General features: G+C 44.0%; 1 protein-coding gene across 1 annotated transcript in view; it reads left to right on the top strand.

The window, feature by feature from the left end:
- Positions 1-13,630, top strand: part of PALM3 (paralemmin 3) — a 36,142-nt gene extending 22,512 nt beyond the window's left edge. Inside the window, exons 2-6 of the mRNA XM_077261830.1 lie at positions 10,313-10,364; positions 11,201-11,281; positions 11,588-11,709; positions 11,795-11,861; positions 11,975-13,630. Of these exons, the coding sequence (XP_077117945.1) occupies positions 10,320-10,364; positions 11,201-11,281; positions 11,588-11,709; positions 11,795-11,861; positions 11,975-13,264 (1,605 nt within the window). The 5' untranslated portion in view covers positions 10,313-10,319 and the 3' untranslated portion in view covers positions 13,265-13,630. The remainder of the gene's footprint in view (positions 1-10,312; positions 10,365-11,200; positions 11,282-11,587; positions 11,710-11,794; positions 11,862-11,974) is intronic.
- Positions 13,631-16,451: the final 2,821 nt, after the last annotated feature.

The following is a 16,451-nucleotide window of genomic DNA, read 5'->3' as shown; positions in this document are numbered from 1 at the left end:
AGGATTTGGTCAGTATTTTACATCAGTATTTGTAGCCAAAACCAGGAGTGGGTGATAAATGCAGAAGTGGTGCATATGTTTCTGTTATACTTTTCCTCTATTTGTCCCACTCCTGGTTTTGGCTTACAAATACTGAGGTAAAATACTGACCAAATACTGCTAGTGTGACGGCAGCCTAAGAATGCAGAAATACTGGATCCCGCCCGTGCTCTGAAGTTGTTCACACACTGCTTTTTATGTCAGTTTTCTGCTAAAATAAAATGCAGAGTGTTGGCAGGAAAAATGCTGCGCACATTATGGGCATTTTTGTTGCATTCATTTAAAAAGGTAAAAGAAACGCAGCAAAACACTGGAAGAATTGACACGCTGCAATTTTTTAAAACAACACACAATAGCTCAAAATGCAAGGAAAAATTATTTTGCGGCTACTGTAAAATGCTCACTTCTATATACATACAGTATACAGGTATATGACGTCTACTCACGCATTATAGATGAGGTATGTTATTGGAGCGCCCCGTCAGGGCAAGGGGTTACTGTGTACCGGGTCCTGCGGTTCACAGGGGGATGTCACGGTGGCTGACCCGTCCTTGGCCTTGGGACGTCCGTATAAAAGGGAAAGGGATTTAAAGGGATAATGTTTATGTTTGTGATGCCACCTGTGGTATTCGGTCAGGGTGACCGACGCTGCTTTAAGGGGTCTGCTGGGGTGATGTTATAGCAGCTAGATGATATACCTTCCCACAGGTGAAGTGTATCCCCAGGGCTTCCCAGTGTGTAGATGGTGAATGGTGTGAGGCGCAGTGAAGAACGAGGACACAGGTTTGCAGTCTCTTTACCTTGTTTACTGTTGGTTTCAGCAGCCACAGTCCAGGGCACCAGATCACAGGGCAGGCAGAGTGATGAACATACCCACATTGTGTGCTGGCTTTAGGGTACAGAGCGCAGTGCTCATCTGCAGACGTGGCCGCTCTACAGTCGCTCTACACTGATGGCACCACATATACCAGCACCCTGAGGATCATTTATCAGGAGGGTCTATTACACCAGGGGTCCAATGGGAAGCGGCCAGGAGGGTTAATTATGACTTCGGGCCTGATCATACATATACTAGAACCATAGGCAGTATAAGCTCACACACTTATTTATCAACAGGAAAATACATATACTGTACACTATACATTACATACAACATACACTACAGAAACACTATTACACATACAAGGATCATATACATATTATATCTATCTATATATATATATATATATATATATATATATATATATATAGATATATATATACACACTATACATTACATACAACATATACTACAGAAACACTTGCATATACAAGGATCATATATATCTATATATCTATATACACACACACTATACATTACATGCAACATACACTACAGATACACTATTACACATACAAGGATCATATACATATTATATATATATATATATATATATATATATATATATATATATACACACACACACACACTATACATTACATACAACATATACTACAGAAACACTTAGGCCGGTTTCACACGTCAGTGGCTCCGGTACGTGAGGTGACAGTTTCCTCCCGTACCGGAGACACTGACACACGTAGACCCATAAAAATCAATGCATCTGTTCAGATGTCATTGATTTTGTGCGGACCGTGTGCGGACCGTGTCTCCGTGTGCCAAACACGGAGACATGTCAGTGTTCGTGGGAGCGCACGGATTACACGGACCCAATAGAGTCAATGGGTCCGTGTAAAACACGGACCTCACACAGACATTCTCCGTCTGGGGTCCGTGTGGCGTGCCGGAGACAGCGCTACAGTAAGCGCTGTCCCCCCCCACATGGTGCTGAAGCCGCCATTCATATGTTCCCTGTAGCAGCGTTTGCTACAGAGAAAATATGAATGATAGTGTTTAAAATAAAGATCCATGTGTCCGCCGCCCCCCCACCCCCTGTGCGCCCCCCCCCGCTGGTCAGAAAATACTCACCCGGATCCCCCGTCGGCAGTCGCTCCTTCCTGGTCTGGCCGCGGCTTCTCTACTGTATGCGGCCGATTACACTCATGAATATGTGGCTCCACCTCCAATAGGGGCGGAGCCGCCTATTCATGAGTGTAAATGAGCGGCCCCACGTGACCGCATACAGTAAGCCGCGGCCAGACCAGGAAGGAGCGACTGCCGACGGGGGATCCGGGTGAGTATTTTCTGACCAGCGGGGGGGGCGCACAGGGGGTGGGGGGGCGGCGGACACATGGATCTTTATTTTAAACACTATTCTTCATATTTTCCCTGCAGCAAACGTTGCTGCAGGGATGATATGAATCGCAGCTTCAGCACCATGCAGAGTGGGTACCACACGCTCCGTGTGGTACCCACTCGCCATACGGGCGGCACACGTGTGCCGCAGGTATGGCCTCCGTGAGTTCCCAGGCACACGGACACGGATAACTCCGGTACCGATTTATTCCGGTACCGGAATTATCTGGACGTGTGGGACAGCCCTTACATATACAAGGATCATATATATTATATATATATATATCTATATACACACACGATACATTACATACAACATACACTACAGATACACTATTACATATAGAAGGTTCATCTGCAGTATACCCATACACACTCATTTAGAAACAAGAAAATACATATACTGTACACTACATATTACATACTATCATACTCACACTGTTATGTATACTTACCTATGCTGCTGCAGGGCTTTTACCACCTGCCCAGGACAGCAGACAGACAGGGCAGACATCAGTAGGAAGAATCCACAGCACAGCAGAAAACTATGATGGCTGCTTCCTCTTCTCGGGCAGACACTGTCACCCCCTCCCCCAGTCCCGACTGCCGCTGGTGTTGGGAGTACAGGGAGACTTGTACTGTGCAGTTTCCTCACCAGTATTTCTGTTAATGAAGGACAGTGTAGTGTAGTGCAGTGCTGGCAGGTTGTTCCCACAGCAATAGTGTGGGTGGGGGTCCCTCCTGCAGCCCAGTGAGCAGCCCTAGTTCTGGAGCCACTAGGAGGCAGCATCACAGAATTGCTGACCTTTCTAGAATTGCTGACCTTTCCTGGCTCCAATCTCTTGCTGCTGCTGTCATGTTCAGGAGTAGGTGTCTGAGGTGAGGGTGAGAGAAGAGCCAGTGCTGGAGGCGGCACCGATCTCCACAGAGCAAGTGCTGAAGTCCTTGTGCATCGTGTCTGCGATGCAGTCACCTCATAATGCCTCCAGACCAGCAGGAAAGTGCCACGCCTGTCCCTGGGGCCCGGTTATCTGGAGGAAAAGAGGTGGGGCCCGAAGTGTGCGAGACATGCTGTCTCAGTCAGTCCGGGCCCTCTCTCCTTGCCTCTGATCACCGAACCCCTTACACAAGTAAGGGTAGTAATGCCCTGATGGCGGCCCTGTACGTGTTGCTCGACCTCTGAAAGTTCTGATGCTGAGAGAGCATGAGACTAATCCAGGGGCCCACATCCTTGACTCCCCAAACTACATTGTGGTGTACAGCCAACTTCTGACGGAAGCACTGGTCATAAGTTAGCCAAGCGGAGCCCCCAATGTGTCTGTAAGCTTCTAGGATTATGTCTACATGCTGAAAAAGCCCAGTACACAAACCTGTTCCTTCTCCCCAAGAACCGCTGAATAGATTGAAAATGCTTGTAACCATTACAGCCCTCACCTAGTATTACGGCGTTTATCCGTATCTAGATCTGCTTTTATCCTCATTCTTCTCAGATAAAGCAGCGTTTGGCGTTTTAGAAGAGAGAAGATCTTCACATATTCCTTGCGCCAAATCCTCTCCTTAATCCCCTCATCTAAATGAAAACTGAGGAGGGAGATGTGGCACATCATATCCTCTTTTAGTAGCGAAGTTGCAATATCAGGGGGCCTATGGGACCCCCCACAAGGCTATTCAACCCATTATCTAGCTGCTTCCCACCCAGGGCTTCCTGAACAGCTCTCTGAATCAATGAGTAGAGCCCCCTCTTCCACCTCCCCATCATCCATAGGATGCATCTCACCATGTCCGGTGTCCTGATGTTCATGGGGCTGGCTCCCATCTGTGGACCACTGGTCATCCGAAACACTTTGCTGTGGTGCTGCTCCCACCTCCTCAGTCATGACCTCTGGTGACAGCTAGGCCTGTGGCACCGAGGGACCAGAGCGAGGAGTCTGCAGCTGCATGCTGATTCCATAGTGGTATGTTCTCCGCACCTGCGCTCCTGGCTGTGTGGGTCTCGCCGACTGTGCAGCGCCGCCCGGAGGGCCTGCTGACATATCTGCTTTCCGCCCCACACGCTCCGGCAGCGGGACCCGTACCAAATCTTCAGACCCGACTGGCCCTCTGATGCCGTCCGAGATCTCGGTCGTTTTCCCGCGATAGCAGGGGTGGCCTTCTCGCGATGTTGCAGAGCTAGGTAAATGGCCTGCGCTGCCGGCTGCAGCTGGGTGCTCCTTCCTCTTATGGCCTCTCTCCTAGGTGCTAAGGAGGACCTGCCAGACAGGAGGTTTGTGGTCAGGTAGCTCCTAACGCCAGATGGGGTTTGTGCCAGTCAGCATCTTGGCAGTGATTAATCTTCCAGACAAACAGGGCTATGACGTCAGCTTTAAGCTCATGCCTGATCAGGATAGATTCTGGGCCAATTTCCCCAAGTTCAGGGACACGGACAGTTGGAACAAATTTTTGTTTCCATTTCCAGGCCAGATAACGTTACTGTAAATATCATCCTTTGAAATGAGGCTGTTCCCCCGCAGGACATTGTGGTGTGGCTCCGGAGACATTATGACCTTGTCTCTGATCTCACCAAGAATCGAGACGATAAGGGTATTTGCACACGTCAGGATTTCTTGCAGAAATTTCCTGAAGAAAACCGGAAATTTTCTGCAAGAAATCCGCATTTTTTTTTTTGCGTTTTTTTCAGGTTTTTTTCACGTTTTTTTTAGCATTTTGCAAGCGAAATTAGCTTGCAGAATGCTAAAGTTTTCCAAGCGATCTGTAGCATCGCTTGGAAAACTGACTGACAGGTTGGTCACACTTGTCAAACATAGTGTTTGACAAGTGTGACCAACTTTTTACTATAGATGCAGCCTATGCAGCATCAATAGTAAAAGATAGAATGTTTAAAAGTAATTAAAAAAAAATGGTTATACTCACCTGCAGACAGCCGATCTCCTCAGCGGTGTCCGTTCCTATAGATGATATGTGTGCAGGACCTTCGATGATGTCGCGGTCACATGACCGGTCTCGCGACCAATCACAAGACCGCGACGTCATCGCAGGTCCTTCACCACACACCAGCTATAGGAACCGAAGCGGCAGCATGCACCTGAGAGGCGGGAAGACTGCGGGGCCATCGAAGGTGAGTATATCACTATTTTTTATTTTAATTCTTTTTTTTTAACCAATTATATGGTGCCCAGTCCGTGGAGGAGAGTCTCCTCTCCTCCACCCTGGGTACCAACCGCACATAATCTGCTTACTTCCCGCATGGTGTGCACAGCCCCGTGCAGGAAGTAAGCAGATCAATGCATTCCTAGGTGTGCGGAACCCAGCAATTCCGCAAATTTAATGAACATGTTGCTTTTTTTTCCGCGATGCGATTTTTTCACGGAAAAAAATGTAACATTTGCACAAAAAATGCGGAATACCCTGAAAATAATGGGAGGCATATGTTAGCGTTTTTTTCACGTTTTTATCACGTTTTTATAGCGAAAAAAACGCGGAAAAAACGCGAAAAATACTGAACGTGTGCACATGGCCTGATAGTATCTGGACGGGAGGGTGGAAAGTCCTGGTCAAGCTACGGCAGAATAACAACATTACTGCCCACTTACCCAACTCCTTCTTCTTTGGGAGGGAGAAGGGTGTTTGCGTCTATCCTGGGCAGCCTCGCAAGTGCTTTAAATGTGGTAAAGCCGGTCATCTGGCAAATGTCTGTTCTGTGGTCAAGTGCAGCCTGTGCGCAGAAGTAAGCCATGTAGCTGCAGACTGCCAAAACATAAGGTGCAACCTTTGTGGGAAGATTGGCCACCCTCACAAGGACTGTCCAGATGCCAGGCATAACATCTGTAGGGACTTTCCTGATGAGGATTTGGTGGTAGAGGCAGAGGCTCAGGAAGAGGAGCACTAGACCAGAAATCCACCAGGAGTCAGGCCATGTAACACCAGCAGGAGGCACAGGGGAGAATGGAGGTCATCCCCCAAGGACAGCAGCCACAGGAAGCCTGTGCATCTGTTTCTTCATTATTACTTTATCATGGTAACATCAAGCAGACCAAAAGGAGGAACGATATGACAGTGACCAAAATGCCAGAAAAAAAATCAGCAGCGGTGTTGGTGTGATGGTCATGTTTAACAGATGAATAGAGGCAGAATGTGACAGATATATAGAGGACCATCTGCTTACAAAGCGGAAACCCTTACCCATAGACACTAATGTAGCATCAGACATGGAGACCGGTGGTGGACAGAACAATTCTGAATTATGATGATGGGTTCTACTTCTCTGCTTCTCTTATGTATTATTATGGCAGGGTTTTCTTTAAAAAATACATTAACTAATGCGAACAGCATTAAGAGCAATGGACTTGAGCTGACTGTATTGTAACATTTTATTTGATTGGACTTGTATTGCCTTTTTTGAATGATTACTGTTTTGACATTTTCGGTCAAAATGTACAGTAATATGTACTGATTTGTTTTTAATAAAAAAGAAATGCCTCCTATGTACAAGAATATAACTACTATAATACTGCTCCTATGTAAAAGAATATAACTACTATAATACTGCTCCTATGTACAAGAATATAACTACTATAATACTGCCCCTATGTACAAGAGTATAACTACTATAATACTGCCCCTATATACAATAATATAACTACTATAACAATTCTATGTATAATAATATATACAACTACTATAATACTGCCCCTATGTATAAGAATATAACTACTATAATACTGCCCCCTATGTACAAGAATATAACTACTATAATACTGCTCCTATGTACAACAATATAACTACTATAATACTGCTCCTATGTACAAGAATATAACTACTATAATACTGCCCCCATGTACAAGAATATAACTACTATAATACTGCTCCTATGTACAAGAATATAACTACTATAATACTGCTCCTATGTACAAGAATATAACTACTATAATACTGCCCCTATGTACAAGAGTATAACTACTATAATACTGCCCCTATATACAATAATATAACTACTATAACAATTCTATGTATAATAATATATACAACTACTATAATACTGCCCCTATGTATAAGAATATAACTACTATAATACTGCCCCCTATGTACAAGAATATAACTACTATAATACTGCTCCTATGTACAACAATATAACTACTATAATACTGCTCCTATGTACAAGAATATAACTACTATAATACTGCCCCCATGTACAAGAATATAACTACTATAATACTGCTCCTATGTACAAGAATATAACTACTATAATACTGCTCCTATGTACAAGAATATAACTACTATAATACTGCTCCTATGTACAAGAATATAACTACTATAATACTGCTCCTATATACAAGAATATAACTACTATAATACTGCTCCTATATACAAGAATATAACTACTATAATACTGCCCCCTACGTACAAGAATATAACTACTATAATACTGCCCCCATATACAAGAATATAACTACTATAATACTGCCCCCCATGTACAAGAATATAACTACTATAATACTGCTCCTATGTACAAGAATATAACTACTATAATACTGCTCCTATATACAAGAATATAACTACTATAATACTGCCCCAATGTACAAGAATATAACTACTATAATACTGCCCCTATGTACAAGAATATAACTACTATAATACTGCCCCCTATGTACAAGAATATAACTACTATAATACTGCCCCTATGTACAAGAATATAATTACTATAATACTGCTCCCTATGTACAAGAATATAATTACTATAATACTGCCCCCATATACAAGAATATAACTACTATAATACTGCCCCTATGTACAAGAATATAATTACTATAATACTGCTCCCTATGTACAAGAATATAACTACTATAATACTGCCCCCATATACAAGAATATAACTACTATAATACTGCCCCTATGTACAAGAATATAACTACTATAATACTGCCTCTTATATAGAAACTAGAAATAGGCCCAATGCTATCGCATCGGCAGTGCAGTGGGTAGAGCCTGCAGTTGTGGCTGTTACTGCGCATGTGCGAGAATAGCAGTGACGTGAATGTCCTTGCGGCCACGAACTGCGCCTGTGCAAGTGAAACTGTTGCAGTGCCTTTTGGGATTCGGGGACAGCGGCCGGAAGTCCCAACTGGCGATTATGTAGATAGATATATACAGTATATAAGTGATATACACTGGACAAGTACGATATATTGTAGATCTTAACAGAAGTATTCTGATTACTGTTTAGGGTTAAGTACAATCTTGGTAAACCCTCTACTTTCCTGGTACTGGTTTCAGTCAGTGGTAATGGGGTTGTGCTTGTTCGTTACATGTACAATTATTTCTGCTTGGTACTTGCCTCCAGAAGAGGACAGATTATTACTGCTCAGTCTCTTAGATTTATTGTAGATGATGAATCAGTGAAGCAATGATGTAACCAGACCAGTAGAACCATTATTACTGGGGTTTCTAGCATGTCACTGGATTTACTAGTGCCAGGTGTGTTATTAGGACCATAGGTGTACATAGAAATGACGTGAGGCCATACACATACAGTATAGCGACTTCACAGTACTCCACCCACAAAGTATAATGTCTTCACAGTGCCCCAAGACATGATGCCCCAATCATAGTGATGTCTCCATAGTTGCCCCACACACGTTATGAGGCTACCATTGACTTCCACATATTATGAAGGCCTCCACGGTCTCACAACACAATTTGATGGCCCACACAGTCCCACAACAGTATAATTGCCTCTGACAGCTCTACAAGACAGTATGATGGCCCCCACAGCCCTCCACACAGTATAGTGACCCCCACACTGCCCTCAACACAGTATAATGGCCCCACACAATATAATGGCCCACACACAGTATAATGCCCCCCACACAGCATTGCAAGAAATATAATGGCCCCCACACAGTGTAATGGTCCCAACAGCCCTCCACACAGTATAATGCCCCCCACACAGCACTGCACAAAATATAATGGCCCCCACACAGTGTAATGACCCCAACAGCCCTCCACACAGTATAATGCCCCCCACACAGCACTGAACAAATTATAACAGCCCCCACACAGTGTAATGACCCCAACAGCCCTCCACACAGTATAATGCCCCCCACACAGCACTGAGCAAATTATAACGGCCCCCGCACAGTGTAATGGCCCCAACAGCCCTCCACACAGTATAATGCCCCCCACACAGCACTGAGCAAATTATAACGGCCCCCGCACAGTGTAATGGCCCCAACAGCCCTCCACGCAGTATAATGGCTTACACACAGCCTTCCACAAAGTTCAGTGTCCCCCACATTGCCCTTTACGCAGTATAATGTCCCCCACAGCCCCCACACACTCAGTGTAATCACCTCCAAAGTCCTCCCACATATGGTTTAGGACCCCAAAGCTCCCTATACTTAATGATGGCCCCAAATCTCCATACATACATTATGATGACCCCACAGTATATCCCCCACACATAGTAGGCCAGCCTCAGTGATAAAATAAAATAAAACTACTCACCTCTCCCCGGTTCCCGCGCTGCTCCGGTCTCTGAGGTATGTGTCCTGAAGCTCTGTACGGCGGGTGCGATGTAGAGACGTCAGCCCGCAGGCTGCGCTGAGACCCCAGGGCTCAGATGCACAGGGAGGATGATGGAGGAGGGAGCTGACAGCTCCTTGTTCCATCCTGTTCAGCATCCGTATTTAGTATGCAGAAGCCATTGAAAGTGCTTCACCGGGGTGTGGCGGGGGGCTGCCTGCATGAGGACCTCTAACTCACGGGACCAAGACCACCAGAAGCATTAGCAACTGGTCATGGTTTGGACTCCCCCATGTCCGAGGGACAATTGCACTTACTATTAGAAAAAAATGGAATTAGGACGGATGCAAGACATTGTTCATGCGGCAGATATGTTGCAGAGGGTATTCTACCGTGCAGCTCTCATTCTGTATCACTCTGTGCCCGCTCAAGGCAGGAAAATGGGTATTGGTGACGGCTGTGCCAGGAAGTGGTGAAACCCTACTACCATAATAAGGTAATATTCTGCTTCCTCTGCAGCATCAAGATGGGGGAGACGCAGATCTACAACCAACGCTTGTTTGGAATCACCGTAAGTGACTCTGAACTCAAGAGCTTACAATCTACCGCATACATAGTCACTGCCACAGTATAGGAAAGAAAGGAAAGGTGACCTTGTCTGAAGAGCTGACGCTCTTACACTGAGAGGACACAGCTGTGATAAAGCAGGAGGCACCGAGACATCAAGAGAAGGGAGCTGACACTCTAATGTCTGGAATACACAGATGCAGCTGAAGGTGCTGATCTCACGGACGCACAAACAGGAGTATAGTGACATGATCCTTACCTGTGAGCCGCACATACGGAGTACAGTGACATGATCCTTACCTGCGAGCCGCACATACGGGGTACAGTGACATGATCCTTACCTGCGAGCCGCACATACGGGGTACAGTGACATGATCCTTACCTGCGAGCTGCACATATGGGGTACAGTGACATGATCCTTACCTGCAAGCCACATATACAGGTGTACAGTGACATGTTCCTTACCTGCGGAGCTGACACTCTAATGTCCAGAATACACAGATGCAGCAGAAGGAGCTGACCTCACAGACACACATACGTGGTACAGTGACATGATCCTTACCTGCGAGCTGCACATATGGGGTACAGTGACATGATCCATACCTGCGAGCCTCATATACGGGGTACAGTGACATGATCCTTACCTGCGGAGCTGACACTCTAATGTTCAGATACAATAGTGTATATCCACCACATAATGTCATTCTGGCCTGCAGAGCTTGCTGTCTAATCTACAAATGTTGATATATTAGTGAATACTTCTTAATCTCTAGAATACAATGTAATGGAAAAATAAAAAGATATATTCATCTCATCTCAAACTTTCTATTGCTGTGATAGGAAAAGCGGAGACTACTGGGAGAGGTGGACAGGATAGAGAGGGAGCTGGAGCTGCAAAAACTGAAGTTGCAGCAACTAAAGGTAAGAGAGCTGCCATGAGACTTTGTTATGCCAACTGCACCAACTTCATTATCCTTAAACTATTGTAGTTGGAGCAATTGTTGCCCGTAGTATTTCCAATAATGGCCTATATATCACAGTATTACAGTCCATGGGCCAGTCAGAGTTCTCGAGAGGACTATGAGACTTGCTTGTTCCTCTAGTGTTGCTGTTTGTGTACTCTTAAGAACCCCTTTAAGTCTGACGGGTCCTAAATCTTTCACAAATTTTTCAGTATCTATGACGCAAAATCTAATATGGTTCTTTTCTCCCCCATTCTTTGCCCAGAGGAAGTCTCTGCGGGAACGATGGTTGATGGAGGGTCTGGCTCCAGCTCCCTGTGCAGAAACAGAGAATCCTCTAAGTGAGACAGAAGATAAAATAAAGCAACTGGAAGATGAGCTGGAGAGGTGAGTCAGCGGCAGCCATAGAAACTGACCGTGGCGTAAACTCATGTGACGGCCGGGACGTGACCGTGTCCTCTTCTTCTTCCAGCTTCCAGTTACAACTGGTCTATTTGGAAAACCCAGAACTGAAAATTGAAAACTTGAAGAAACAGCAGGTAGCTCCAAAAATGACGTTTTTGACCAACATTTTTATGCTGTCTTGTGTTGTATGATTTCAAAACTAAGGTATGATCTGATTGGGTGTGATTTTTATATTTTATTAATTCAGGGGCCTAACACACAACTTATAAATGGTGATCGAAGCCAACAAAACCCTGTTGAAAAAGACCCGATACATGGAAAGAGAGAAGTTCAAGAAAAGCACAAGGTCATAGAAGAAGATGTTCAGCCTAATGGAGAGAGTGAAAAACAGGGAGAAGTGGTTGTCCCATCACAAAAAGACTCGAAGGATGTGGTGGTGGGACATCCAGTACCCGCTCCTCGAGGCATAAGAGTTTCAGCTAATCATTTGATCAAAAAGAATCAAGATGAAACATCTCCAGATAGGAAAACTGATATTATGGAGAAAGAACATGATACAGAAATGGAAACTTCAAATCATAGTCTTAAACCTCAGAATGACGAATTTGAGAGCCTGAGTCCAAATGAGGAGTTAAAAGATGGAAGTCTTGACCAGGAACATACAGACCAAGATGTTTTAAACCAGAACTCTAATCTGGACAAAAGACTGAGGATTGAAGAGGAAAACATTGAACATCTCACCAAGGAACTAGAACATAAAGACCTAAGCTTCAATGCAGAAAGTCTTAAGTCAGAGGTCTCACAACTAAATTCATCAAATGAAAACATGAAGAATGATTTGGACAGTCAGCATAACTTGGTGAAGGTAACACTGCTTGAGGAAAGTGACCAAAATGAGAATGAAACACAACCATCTCCAGTAGTGGTGAACCAATATGAGAGCCAAGATGAACCTCTGGTGAGGGACAACTCAGTTCACAATAGCCAAGATGTAGAAGAGAAGCAGGTGTCTGTATCAATTATTCAAGATGACCAAAATCATGACCAAAATGAAGAATCTGCACTCCCCAAATGCCAAGAGGAACCTGTTGAACCTGTGCTGGTATTGATAGGTCATGACAAAAAACAAGATTTGGAGTCAACCTCATTTCCTCTACACCAAAGCCTAGTACTAATGTCATCCGACCAGGAGCAGAGTACAAAACCGCCATGTAATGACCAAGTTCCCAGTGTATCACTGCCATGTGAGGATTTAGTGAGCCAAGTTCAGATATCCCAAGTGATGGTCATAACAACCCCAGGACCTCCATTTTCTGAAGAACCTGCCCATCATTCTTCTCAACATGGTCCATCAGCCAACCACCACTACCAGCCTGGCACAACAGAAGCAAGCATGCCTGCAGAAAACCAGCCCCTCCTGCACAAACAACCAGAAACTGATGCCCAACTGGGCCCACAAGGATCTAACACGGCAGAGACTCGGGATAAGAGCACGCCTGGGAAAAAGAAGAGTTGTCAGTGCTGTGTGATCATGTGAAGGACATGACACTATTATTACCATTTCTGTGGTTTGAAATGAGAATTTTTCTAATATAGGTCATCAGAGATTTTTGGATGTAGCATCAGGGCTGTGGCTTCCTAATCATGAGCTAGAAGTGTATTCGTCGCCTGCACTCAGTGGATGTAGCCATTTTGTAGGCTTAGACCATTATCCCTGCTTGTGAATATTTATACAACCCACAAAATGATAGCCTGCCGCCTCCACTGTTCCCAGGAAACGTTTGCACTTTACATATTTTAATGAGATTTTTTTAATACACATATAGTAGATAATGAAAAGAAAATGTTAATAATTGTATGAATTTATTATGAATTAAATAAAACCTGTATTTTTCATTCAGAATCTCGTGTGACACCTTGTTTTGCAGCTGCTCCCTCTCCCCTCTCACAGCATGCAGCTGCATCCCCCTCGTTCCCCTCCATCTTTGTTTTCTTTTTGATGTGTTACACTAGATATATTTTCTGGTTACTGAAGAAGTTTGTACAGTAGAAGTCGAAGGAATTGAAGGTTCGTCCAAGATGACGTCTACGTAAAGTCGATGTTTCAATGCCGTGGCGCCACCTGCTGAGCAAACGGGTCAAAACAGTAAATTATGGGGAAACTGAGCTTTGTGATACCGACTGTTATGGAAAAATAGGGTCACCAAATCCTATACATGTTGTAGGATTATGGCGGCCCTCTAGCTATGGACGAATATCTGGAAGCCCTTTTTCTCTGCAAAGTTGGTTCTCAAAGTGGTCAGATCTTACCTAACTTTTCCTGATCTGAAATCTTTGTCAGAAGAACGGTCTTCAACATGATAAGGACAGTTTTGGCATCCCACTTGGGTTTTATTTTGTGGTTGCAGTTTCTTAGTCTTTTCCCCCAGCTGTCATAGTATTTATGTCCTTCAAGTATGACCTGACCCATCAGGCTAGAGACTGGATGTGAACTTGTCATGCTGAGGAACACCCCCATATCATGGTCTACCGCATCCCCTGGACCTTACTATGTCTCCCCATGTTATTGCTCCAATACATCGAAAATGAGAAATGAAGGAACATTAAAATATTTCTTGATTTCATATTTTCTATCTTTTGGTGTCCACTAGTGATGAGCGAATATACTCGTTACTCGAGATTTCTCGAGCATGCTCGGGTGACCTCTGAGTATTTTGTAGTGCTCGGAGAGCACTGCAGCTGAATGATTTACATCTGTTAGCCAGCTTGATTACATGTGGGGATTCCCTAGCAACCAGGCAACCCCCACATGTACTTATGCTGGCTAATAGCTGTAAACCATTCAGCTGCGGCGATGAAAACTAAATCTCCAAGCACTAAAAAATGCTCGGAGGTCACCCGAGCGTGCTCGGGAAATCTCGAGTAACGAGTATATTCGCTCATCACTAGTGTCTACTGCTCCTAAGCAGAATTCTGTGTGTCCATGGAAACAGGGAGACACGTAAAAAAGGAATTACTGTAGGATAAGACTACACGGGGTTTGTTTGTAGTCTGTTACCATGGAGACACATATTGCTCACGTTGTGGAGTCACATTATATGTGTTTTTCCCAGAAAAGACAGTAAATTGCTTAAAACTGTTTAATGGATCATTTTGTGAATGTATTTTTACCCATTGTGCTTGAAGTCAGTAGCCAAGATCACGTAGTGATAGTAATGCACCTGTCGTGTTATTGGAAGATAAGCGTTAATTGAGTTTGTCAAAGGAAATCTTCATTTTATGGATGGAAACTGCAGCTTTATAGTCATCTGTTTGTAGCCTGGACGATGGTGGTTACTGAGGACTTTGTCCTGACTATGTTAATGAGGCAACATACCCAACAGGAGCAGATCCGAAACTGTGATGTCAATGGCAATGATGGAGGAATGATAGAAATGATGGTAAAAGGAAATTTTACCAACCTCCAATTTTAACTATTGTCATTCCCATTGTATTTCAGAATAAATAGAGCAGAAATAATTAAATTACTGGAATAAATGTACACTACCGTTAAAAAGTTTAGCGTCACTTAGAAATGTCCTTATATTGGAAAGAAAAGTACATTTTTTTCCAATGAAGCTAACATTAAATGATTCAGAAATACCCTCTATACATTGTTAATGTGGTAAAAGACTATTCTAGCTGCAAATGTCTGGTTTGTAATGCAATATCTTCATAGGTGTATAGAGGCCCATTTCCAACAACCATCACTCCAGTGTTCTTATGGTACTTTGTGTTTGCTAACTGTGTAAGAAGGCTAATGGACGGTTAGAATACCCTTGAAAACCCTTGTGCAAGTATGTTAGCTCAGCTGAAAACAGTTTGGCTGATTAGAGAACCTATAAACCTGACCTTCCTTTGAGCTAGTTGAGAATCTGAAGCATTACATTTGTTGGTTCCATTAAACTCTCAAAATGGCCAGAAAAAAAGAAATTTCATGTGAAACTCGACAGTGTATTCTTGTTCTTAGAAATGAAGGCTATTCCATGTGAGAAATTGCCAAGAAACTGAAGATTTCCTACAATGGTGTGTACTACTCCCTTCAGAGGAGAGCACAAACAGGCTCTAACCAGAGTAGAAAGAGAAGTGGGAGGCCGCGCTGCACAACTGAGCAACAAGTACATTAGAGTCTGTAGTGTGAGAAATCGACGCCTCACAGGTCCTCAACTGGCAGCTTCATTAAATAGTACACGCAAAACGCCAGTGTCAACGTCTACAGTGAAGAGGCGACTCCGGGATGCTGGCCTTCAGGGCAGAGTGGCAATGAAAAAGCCATATCTAAGACTGGCTAATAAAAGGAGAAGATTAATATGGGCAAAAGAACACAGACATTGGTCAGAGGAAGATTGGAAAAAAGTGCTATGGACAGACGAATCCAAGTTTGAGGTGTTTGGATCACACAGAAGAACATTTGTAAGATGCAGAACAACTGAAAAGATGCTGGAAGAGTGCCTGATGCCATCTGTCAAGCATGGTGGAGGTCATGTGATGGTCTGGGGTTGCTTTGGTGCTGGTAAAGTGGGAGATTTGTACAAGGTAAAAGCGATTTTGAATAAGGAAGGCTATCACTCCATTTTGCAATGCCATGCCATACCCTGTGGACAGCGCTTAATTGGAGCCAATTTCATCCTACAACAGGACAATGACCCAAAGCACACCTCCAAATTATGCCAGAACTATTTAGG

This window comes from Ranitomeya variabilis, chromosome 5 (assembly GCF_051348905.1).
Source record: "Ranitomeya variabilis isolate aRanVar5 chromosome 5, aRanVar5.hap1, whole genome shotgun sequence".
Lineage (NCBI taxonomy): Eukaryota > Metazoa > Chordata > Amphibia > Anura > Dendrobatidae > Ranitomeya > Ranitomeya variabilis.
Note: the sequence above shows the minus strand (reverse complement) of the source record. Positions and strands in the feature narration are given on the sequence as shown.